This window comes from Tursiops truncatus, chromosome 13, assembly GCF_011762595.2.
Source record: "Tursiops truncatus isolate mTurTru1 chromosome 13, mTurTru1.mat.Y, whole genome shotgun sequence".
NCBI lineage: Eukaryota > Metazoa > Chordata > Mammalia > Artiodactyla > Delphinidae > Tursiops > Tursiops truncatus.
In genome coordinates, this window is record NC_047046.1 from 49,319,257 (window position 1) to 49,330,004 (window position 10,748).

The 10,748-nt window shown below is 39.6% G+C and overlaps 1 protein-coding gene across 6 annotated transcripts in view; it reads left to right on the top strand.

Moving 5' to 3' along the window:
• The window catches only part of DTNA (dystrobrevin alpha), a 279,329-nt gene that overhangs the window by 243,786 nt on the left and 24,795 nt on the right, over positions 1-10,748 (top strand). For all 6 annotated transcript variants that reach the window (XM_073790646.1, XM_073790647.1, XM_073790643.1 and 3 more), the window contains exons 14-15: positions 3,262-3,375; positions 9,601-9,697. In XM_073790646.1, coding sequence (XP_073646747.1) covers positions 3,262-3,375; positions 9,601-9,697 — 211 coding nt within the window. The remainder of the gene's footprint in view (positions 1-3,261; positions 3,376-9,600; positions 9,698-10,748) is intronic.

Below are 10,748 nucleotides of genomic sequence, written 5' to 3' on the forward strand. Positions count from 1 at the left end.
TGCAACCTCTCCTGTTGCGGAGCACAGGCTCCGGACGCGCAGGCTCAGCAGCCATGGCTCAGGGGCCCAGCCACTCTGCAGCATGTGGGACCCTCCCGGACCAGGGCACGAACCCATGTCCCCTGCATCGGCAGGCAGACTCTCAACCACTGCACCACCAGGGAAGCCCGGTCATGCTATTCTTTAAAATTCTATAGAAAAAAATCTTAAAAGGAAGATACAAACTCACTTGGCACATTTTCATATTCTTAGAAAGAAAACAAGACTAAAGTGAAAATTTACAATCCCACAAATATCTTGGTTGCAATTTTAATCTACTCTCCCATCTCTCCAAAGCACTTTGTTTTCCCTTCCGATTCTCTGCTTCCACTCAGCATGGGGATAGCACACTTGAGGGGAAATCGGGACTTCCTTTAAGGAAATACCCCAGGGATATCTACCTCCATGTGGGATTCCAGAATCAGCAAGAAACCCCGTGAATGTGCTGGCTGTACCATGCTACCACTCTTACTGCTTGCTTCTAGGGCATTTTGGGATTGCAGTCTCTGAATACATGTTTTTAGGATGAGAGGGAATAAAGGAATGGAAATGAGAAGAGATGGCAGAAAGAGAGCTTCATCCTTTTCCTGAGTTCTTTCCCCACCCCGTGCCTGAAGAGCATCTAGTCCCTCCTGAACTCATCTCTCTAAGCCAACGGCCTCATGCCTTCCAAAGGCCCCAGAACCACATCCCAGAAGCTTATCCAGGTCACAGTTCCTGCATCACGGAAATTCACCCAGGGATCCCATGGTCTCCAAAGTGACAGTTAACCCAATAATCAGATCTCTGGGCTTCAAGGAAGGATAGAATTCCTCACCTGACTCCATGACTACCCTACGTAGTCATTTAGACATTTCAGAAATGATCTTTAGAAGATAATGCTTTCTTAGAGCCTCCTTAGAGGAGCCAGTTAGAGTTAGTATTAGGAGTAGCTGGACTCTTCAGATTACATTGTGGAAGTCACAGCCTGCCTAGGCTAGACCTGTCCAAGCAAGTACCAAAGACTGAAGGAGTCGAACACATATGGGCCTTGGGGCAAACCTGCCTGAGTTCAAATGACTGCTACCACCTACTTATTGAAATTGGGCAAGACTTTTAACTGGTATGTGCTTGATTCCCTCATTCATAAAACAGATAATTGCAGTACCAATAGAACTATACTATACTAGTCTATATACAATAGAACTGTTATGAGGATTAAATAAGACTAAAGAAGACAGCACAGTCCCTGGGTGTAGTCTAAGCACCTCATGCTCCTTACCTATCTTACCTTTATTCTCATCTGATCAGAGCTGCTTCTCTCTTTTTCTTCCTTGGGCTAAATGGCTGTGTCATGGTTCTGTCCTGAGAACCAACAAGGAGAACTAGTGGAAGTCACAGGATGTCAGGATGTTAGCCCTCAAGATCTTGGAAATCTCAGTTCACTGATGTTCAGGCTGGGCTCTCTGGGAGTTCAGGGGCCCTGTAGGGGTGTAGGAAGAGGAAGAAGAGCTAGTAGCACAGGGCACCTCCCTTTCTTTAACCAGAGAAGTTCCTTCTTAACTGTGTGACATGTTGGGTTTCCATGGAAGATTTCTTTTAAAGAAAATTTTCCACTATAGAACACCAAGGGGGACAAAAAAACAAGTTGAAAACCACTGAATTATGGTCCAAGCTCCCACCATACCCATGAGAGGTGTAGTGACTCACTGGTAATTAGCTTCTTGATTCTGGCCTGTTTGTGAAGCAGGAGGTTGTAAATCAGCCTCTCAGATGGAAAGCCACCCATCCCCCTTGCTCACCAAGTTCACCTTCCATTCTTGGTGCTTCCTTCTATCTTATGGGCTCTTCTGCGTTTTGCTGGATGGGAGACTGACCCCTCCCCCAAGAACCTGTGACTTCTAACCTTGCTTAATAGCTTCTAACTCACTTAGGGATAATTTGTCTTACATCGGTCACCCATCCCTTATGGCTGGCCTAATGTTCACCTCAATGCAGGGCAGCCCCGGCCCCAACATCAATAATAGACTGACATGTCTCACCCCTGATAGGGGTCACACCAATAGCACTCTTATGTCACAGACTCAATTACAGTGAATCCTTTTAAAAGCACTTTCCTTCACAAGGCTACCCTTATTCAGATACATTGTTAAGGCTGAAAATATTAAAGAAAAGAGAAAGAATTTTGCCTACCTGGGGGCTTCTCAGATAAATTCAGTGAGAAGAATTTCATTCCTGGTGAGAGAATGGGGTTATTTAGTTTTGCAAAATGAGCACCATTTATCCTTATTTTTTTCCAAGCATCTCTTACTTGGTAGCTGCAGGTACTTTATGGTGTCAGACTGAGATCATAAATAAGTGGAAGATTCATTTTTGTCTCTTAAGCAGTGCACTTTGCAAAGTTGAACACATTACCACAGCATTATATTACTGACTAGAGAGAGTGTTAGGTCCTGGGGAGAACACTCAGCTTGAAGGCTCCAATGACATATTGCAGTCTTCCTAGTTTGGATGTACTGGAGATGAAGGCAGTATCCCCTCACCCAGAGCACCCAACTGTTGCAGGAAGGGGCAACAATGTTCCAGGGCCGGAGAGTGGGCTCTCGTCTAACACTCAGAAATGAATTGTCCAAGGAGACACATATTGACAAAGCAAAGAGTTTATTGGGAATGAACGGGCGCCCGGGGTCAGAGCAGCAGGGTAAGGGAACGCAGGAGATCTGCTCTGCCACGTGGCTTGCGGTCTCAGGTTTTATGGTAATGGGGTTAGTTTCCGGGTTGTCTCTGGCCAATCATCTTGTTTGGCCCATATTTGGTCTGACTCAGGGTCCTTCCTGGCGGCGCGCGCATCTCTCATCCAAGATGGATTCCAGCACGAAGGATTCTGGGAGATTGGTTGTCTCCTCCCTGTCTTGGCCCCTCCCAAATTCTCCTGGTTAGTTTTTAGTGGGAGCACCATGTTCCTTATCGGAACCTCCTGTTGTGAGACAACTCAGGCAAGCAGTCATCAGTTATCATCGTACCTGGCCAAGGCGGGAGGTTTCGGTCAATGGTTCCCTAACCCAACTAGCTACAGCCAACACCTCGTAAACACAGTCAGGTAATGAGGGTTGGTTCTGCTCCAACACATAGGATGACCCCTTCTTTCTTTGTTCTGGTGGCCCTGATCTACTCAGATGTTAGATCCTGGACATCCTGGAAGTTAACTGACCTGGGTTTCTTACCTTCCTCCTCTCTCCCAAGAGAAATCTTACAGGAGATCCAGAGGCTGCGGCTAGAGCATGAACAAGCTTCTCAGCCCACTCCAGAGAAGGCGCAGCAAAACCCCACTCTGCTGGCAGAGCTCCGCCTCCTCAGGTAAGAAAAGGAGCCCAAGGCGTCTCAGGAAATACAGGTGTCTGAGATCATCAATAAAGTCTAACAGTGTCCACCAGAAAACGGTCCTCAGCCACCATAGCTGCTAACATCTGTTTGGTTTTTTTTTAATAGCACACATCTAATTGCTGGAATTTGCAGGTTTGGGAAAGAGGCTGTTTATTTATTTATTTTTTTCTTTGACACAGAGAAAAGGAAACAGTGTTCTTTAGATCCGAAACAAAATGTTTCACCGGAAAATAGAATTTTTTATAGTACACTCTCTTTATTTAATTAAAGTATAGTTGATGTACAGTATTATATAAGTTACAGGTATACAACATAGTGATGCCCCAATTTTTAAAAGTTATACCTCATTTATAGTTTTTATAAAATCTTGGCTGTATTCTGTGTTGTACACTATATCCTTATAGCTTATTTTATACATAATAGTTTGTACCTGTTAATGTCCTACCCCTATATTGCCACTCCTCCCTTCCCTTTCCCCATTGGTAACCACTTGTTTGTTCTCTATATCTGTCTTACTGGAAAAAATTTGAACTCAACTCTCTTTAGTTATTTGCGCTATCAACAATAGGTTTGTGATAAAAGTGATCAACAAAACAAACATGTAAACAACTAAAGAATCATCACAGTTTTTTAAATTTAAAAATTTACCTGTGACCCATAAATTATCTCTAAATCTTGGTCCCTAATAGCTTTGCATACAGATTTTCATACCTTCTTGTTCTACAAATGAATTTAAAGGCCTGGTGTTACCTAGTCTGTCATCATGAAATATTTGAGTTGGGAAGGACCTAAGAAGGTCATTTGGTTCAAGCCCTGAATTTCAGGGCACTTCTCAGGGTCAGGCCGGTAGAGAGTAGTAAGACGTGGATGAGGACTGTGACCACGTGCAAAAGGAGAGTCACACCATGGGCTCCAATCAGACTTAACCACCATACCTTGAATACGGCACTTACCCAAACCTGTCTGTGTAGTAAACAACACAAACATAAACTCAAAGACATTCCCTCATGAAAATGTCATATGGATCTTTCACAAGGCACTTGAAGTTATAGCAAGTATAACATTCTTTCCGTCTTTCAATTTGGATGCCAAGTATATTTCAGGTAAATCTAACTCTGAGGCATAATTTTTATAATAAGTACAGATGCCTCTTCTCAGAAACTCTTGTCAGAGTTAGAGTGCCACTTACTTCCTCCATACAAAGAGACTAAATTAAGCAGATTCTCTATGGCTATATTTGGATTTTATCAAGTCCCTATTGATTGTAGTCATGGATGTTTCCGGGGGTTCCACTCTAACCCTGCCCTTTGGCCATATTAACATCTGGGCACTCAGCACATCTGGCCAGGGGGCAGGCCCTGCCTCGCAGCTGGGATCCAGTCTCCCCAGGTTTGTGCACCTGGCTAGAGGGGCAAACCCACCAAAGGCCTGAGTTATGGAAAGGAGACCTATAGAACTTGCATCTCGTGGGGGCTGCTTGATGTGAAGAGATCACGTCATACTTTGGAAGAACAAAATAATTTAATGGAAGAAACAGAAATTCTTCCTTTTCAACGTATGGGATTTCTGGCCCTACTTTCACAGAGATGTATTAGAAATTCTTGCACATTCTACTACCATCACCCAGAAGGGATGAAAATGAAAAGAAGGAAAAAGGGATGTTCTACATCCTCCTCCTCAAAGGCATATGAAAGTAAAGTCACTGCTTGAAAGCATCTTTTGCCAAATAGGATCATGTAGGCCCTCGAGACTTACAAGAAAGTTAAGTCTAGTGTACACAGAAATATAACGGAATAAACCAACTTAGAAATAGAATAGTCATTCATCTACACCTCAGGGCACCCTGTCTCTGCCTGGAATGTTCTTTATACCTCTTCACTGGCCATCCCATTCTCTAGTGGAAGGGTGGTGACTAGGAATTTTCATAAGCATTTTCACTGGTTCCCCCCAGTTAGCATTTGCTTCCCAAAGTATTTGGTTCCATTAGGATGATACCATCTGGGAAGGCATCTTTATGTGCCTGGTTCACTGATGATGACTTTTCCAACTGATATTTCTTCCCTCCTTGATGTTGCTATCTTGGAACAGACGAATAATTTTAACCATCCTCTGGCCCTGACTCGTGGGCATTCCCATGACCCCAGCCTAGCTCAAAGCTACACTAAGGAGTCTGGTTCTGTGGGGAACTTCTAGACTTTCGGCCCTCACTGTCAGCTGGTGACCCACACATAAGGCTTGAGGCTTGAGACACCTAAATCCTAGCTGATTAACTTGCCTGCTTCCATATTCTCCACATTTCTTCTGCCTGGAAGAAGAAGTACACTCCCTTGACGTATATTTCTTTAGATGCTTATGAACCATTTATACTGTGCTAAGCACTTTTTAACAATTTGGGGATTTCAAAGATAGCCTGACATCCCAGGTTAAGAAAACCTGCTGTGGGTGTTTTATCTTTTAGTCATTTCAGACTTTCAAAGAGTTCCAAAACAATGACTTCTCGCCAGTTACTTTGGCCTTGAGTTCCCATTGAGGGACGACCATGTGAAGCCGCCAAAGGGACTCCTTATTGTAGCTTTGACAGAGGTCTTCTCCACCTGTTACATCCTTTCTGGGCCTCTTACTGAGAAGCCAACAGGAGAAATGTATTTAGTAGGGGAATGGGGGCAGCAAGATCAGAGCTTTGCTTTTCATGAACGCATAGTTTATTTTTATCTTAAGGGCATCATGACCTTTCTAAATGATCATATTTCCCTTTTTACTTTAGCCACAAGAAAGTGGAAAGCCAGATTTGCAACCGAGATCTGGCAACTGAATAGGATTATAGGATAGACATTTCTGCGTGCTAATCTGACACTTTCTATGCACTAAGCTCTACATACACTGTTCCATACGGTAGCTGTAAAAAACAAAATCCTGGGAGCTGGACATTACTATTATAGTCTTTTTATAGATAAAGAAACTGAGATTCACAGAAGTTAAATAACTTGCCCAGGATCCTGCACAATGAGCATCACAGGTATATTCTACCTCTGTTCCTTGGGTCTTAATTATCTCCTGCCTGTACTATTATAATAAACACTTTCCTAATTCCCAGCCTCCGGTCCATCTACACTGCTATCACATTTATCATCCTCCATTTTATTGTTCATTTAGTTCATTCATCTTGAGGATATTGCTATCAATCCTACAATAGGAAGCCATTAGAGGATGAGTTACGTATCAGGTTAACACAGTGGATTAGATTGTCAAGTCAGAGTCACATGATCTTACTCTAGTATTGAGCTTTACTCATAATTTCAAGAATACAGGCAATCAAGAGGCACAGATGAAGCAGAGAAAGGGCTGGAACATTCCATGTGGTTCCCTAGGTCTTTCCTTCCCATATTGGATGGAGTATCTGAGGGAAATTTTGCAAGGTGATCTAGTGAGGCTTCCCACTACAGAACCATTAAAAGACAGCTAAAGAACTATGTTTGCAAAGACAATACCATGTTCTATAATGAAGAAAACATTAATGAAAACTGCAGAAGCAACTTGACACTACAAATCTTAAGAAAAACAAGTATAAATTTTCATATCTATCCCTTGCCTAAAAAATAAGCATCATATTATACACGTGGCATTCTTTTCAAAGTATATAAAATTATTCTTCGAGAAAACTTATTAATATAAAGAGACTTTTTTTGTTTTTACCAATTAAAAATGGAATCATAATCTCTGATGCACGTCTGTGGTTTCCAGACTTGAATTTCATTAGACCAGCTTAATTTTTTTATTATTTTGGGGAAACAACATAAAGTTGAGTACTTTTTGTTTTACCATATAATGACATTTTTAAACTACCATCATCTGTTATTGCAAGTCTCATAAATGACAGTATATTTTTCAACTTTTTATTTTGAAAAAAAATGTAAGAAGTGTTGTAAGAATATCACAATGAATTTCCTTCTACGCTTCACCTAGAGGTTGCAAACATTTTGCCACACCCTTCTGCATCTCCCTATATATGCTTATATATGTAAATTACATATGCATTTTTGATGAGCCATTTGAGAGTAAATTGCAGACATTATAACACTTTACCCCTAAATACTTATGTATATATTTTCTAAGAAAAAAGAAGACATTCTCTTGTATAACCATGGTATCATCATCAAATTCAGGAAAGTTAATATTGTTATTTATTATTATCTAATATACAGTTCATATTAAAATTTTGCCTATTGTTCCAACACTGTCCTAAAGAAAGTAGGTTTTAACGCACACACAAAGCTAGAAATAATCTGACAGAATAAAAGGCATTCGTTCAGACGTGAATATTTTTAGCTCAATGAAAATAAAATCACTACTTAGTCCTTGTTTTCTCATTTTTCCTTGGAACAGTGGAGGCTACACCACAGATGTGTTACCCACATTTGGTAACCACTGGTATAAACACTTATAGAGAAGACATTATTAAATGATTTTTTTAAAATTATTATTATCATTATTAAATGATTTTTAAAAATGTAATTCAATCAAATGCATGAAAGAGTAAATGTCATGTTTTGAAAGAGTACTACTGTAAGATAAATGTACAAGTAAGGTTTTTTCAATGTTGGTTAATTATAGATTACTATAAGCTAACTTTTTCTGATAGTTTTTGGGTGCTTCTCTTAATATTTCTTACCTATAATATTAGAAGTTTGCTTCAACCTTCTTCTCAAAGTGCTCTTATGATCAAAAGGCCAACATTTATAGAACAGTATCTAGAAGAGAACTGGAAATAAATCAGAAACATTATCTACTCTTCTGCCAAGCCCTTCTGAGGATGTAGTTGGAACACCATGTGCAGACAAGGTCAAAGAAAAACCAGCTAATGGGTTTGTCATTGAAGAATATTTTCGAATTGGCAATACTTTCAAAATTAGAACACTACAGACCAGGAAGACCAAAGACTAAAATAAGATAGCATTAAAGTCTATAAAATTATGATGTGCCTTGTCCTCGGGATCCAGAAAAGAGGCAATTGTAAAGAAAATCAAAGGAAGGATTGCTCTGGAATAAGCTTTAAATGGCAATAAAAGCCAAAAGTATAAATATTTTTAAAAAGAGTGATGTGTTTATAAGTTTTAAATTCATAATTCATTATAGAGAAGGCCTATATGAAAGCAAATTAAAAATGTCTCCTTTATATCCATAACCTGTCCTCCCACAAAATATCTTTTAATTGGATGAGTCATTGACCTAACTCAGTGTGACATTTTTATATTGTCAGTTTTTCATTTCAGAGTCCCTGCTATAGCTCCACTTAATATTGTGTCTGTGCCATTGAGATTAGGCATACTTAGTCATACATTAACACATACGTGGTTAAAGCATCCACACACTTTTTAAAATATAATTTCCAATATTTCAAAATCAGACAGGAGCCTTTGGGGCAAGGAAAAAATGTATATATTACTTTTTCACTAATGGTCATGAAATAATAGATTTGGAAAATATACTTCAGAAATGTGAATCATTAATATTCGTGTCCTTCATTGTTTTCATTCTTGCTGACAGCTGATAGAAGTTCTGCAAAACAAACCAAAATTAAGCAAACACAAACCTTGTAGATTGTTAGAACAATCGTATAGGAACTCCTTTTTTTCTGACCTCACTCTATGCAGCCAAACCGAAGCCAGAAGATTTATATCGACTATAAAAACTATACCATGAATATTTCTCCTCTGAAAGGCACCACACTGCATACTAAGAATTGAAGAGATGAAAAATGTACTTTTCTAAATCTGATTTCCACATACTAAGGTAATCAGTGTTTTCTGTGAGATTTACAAAAAGGTCCTTAGTTTTGGAGGATCTGAGGGATTGGCCCTTTTCAGTGACAATTTGGTTTTTGTTTATTATCTCAAGGGGACCCAATGGCACAGCACAGGACCCATGACATAATAAGCATTCAGAAAAGATTTCATTAAATAGTTAATTCAGGGTAGATGGGGGTAAATATCCAATAAGAGTTTAATTCTGTTTTAGTATGACTTTTAACAAATAAACATACACCCAAGCTATAATTGTTCATTCATTTGACATTTCCCTGCCTGGTAACCTATGTCAAAGACCCAGAGATGCCCTTTTTCTAGCGGTCCACAAGACTGGCAAATGTGATTAGCTCAGTGAATTGAATGCTGTTTCTGATGACAACTGCTTCTTTCTTAGACAGCGCAAGGATGAGCTGGAACAGAGAATGTCTGCTCTCCAGGAGAGCCGGAGAGAGCTAATGGTCCAGTTAGAAGGTCTCATGAAGCTACTAAAGGTAAGATGTTTCAAATAAATGTTTCCTAGACCTACAACTATGGCATTTGTAAAAAAAAACTTTAATTAAAAAAATAAAAGAAATTTGCACATAATGTGCAATGATTTTTTCAATTACTATATGTGAGTTCCTCCAAAATGTGCTTTCAAACTCAGTTTTAGTATCTCTTCTTAGGCACATCAAATGATAGCAGTCAATTATAGGGCTCATTCTTGTCCATTTCCTGGAACCAGACTACTGAGGACCTTCATGGCACAACTTATTTCCAGTTGGCTCATTTACAGTTCCTTTTGTCCTTGGAAGTAGTAAAACTGGATTTATTTAGAAATATTTTACATTTCATAGCCTTCAGAAATTCTGACTAATCTAAACAGAAGCTAATATCTAATTCAGAAAATCAAGATACAGCCATTAAATAATTTTGGTGATTATAGTTTTATTAAGGGGAGTAACTTTGTTAATTTCAGTAACTGTTGTCAAATCTGTGTGGCTTTAGCAGCAAGTCACATAACTTCTCTGGGTTTCAAATGCAAATTGTAAATGGGAATATCTCCTTAACTTTTCTGCAGGTAGAGCATTTAATAAGATGATCTATAGAAGTCCTCTGCAGAGTGTTATAATAATAATTCTCATTGGGAAGTGGCATTCTTTCTTTCATAAATCTTATTCCCTTCTTCAGTATGCTCTAAATTGCATTTCAACCCAGAAGTAGACTAATTATGGCCTCATGTCCATGATTGCCCCAGCAGAGGTTTCAGTGCTCTGTTGTCATCCTGCCTGATGTAAATAAGCATGAACCAGTATGGACTGGAACTGTGACATGCCAAAGGCAGGAACTAAAACTTCTGATAAAAGGACATAGGCAAAGTCTCTGGGACAACTCACTTGTGAGACAAGATGTCCTGCCTTTCAGTCCCTGGATCTCCCATATTCCTGACACCCCATCATTTATTGTTTCTGTATTGTTTTCTTTCTTTCTTTCTTTCTTTCCCTTCCTTTCCTTTCCTTCCCTTTCCTTTTCTTACTTTTCTTTCTCTCTCCCTTCCTTCCT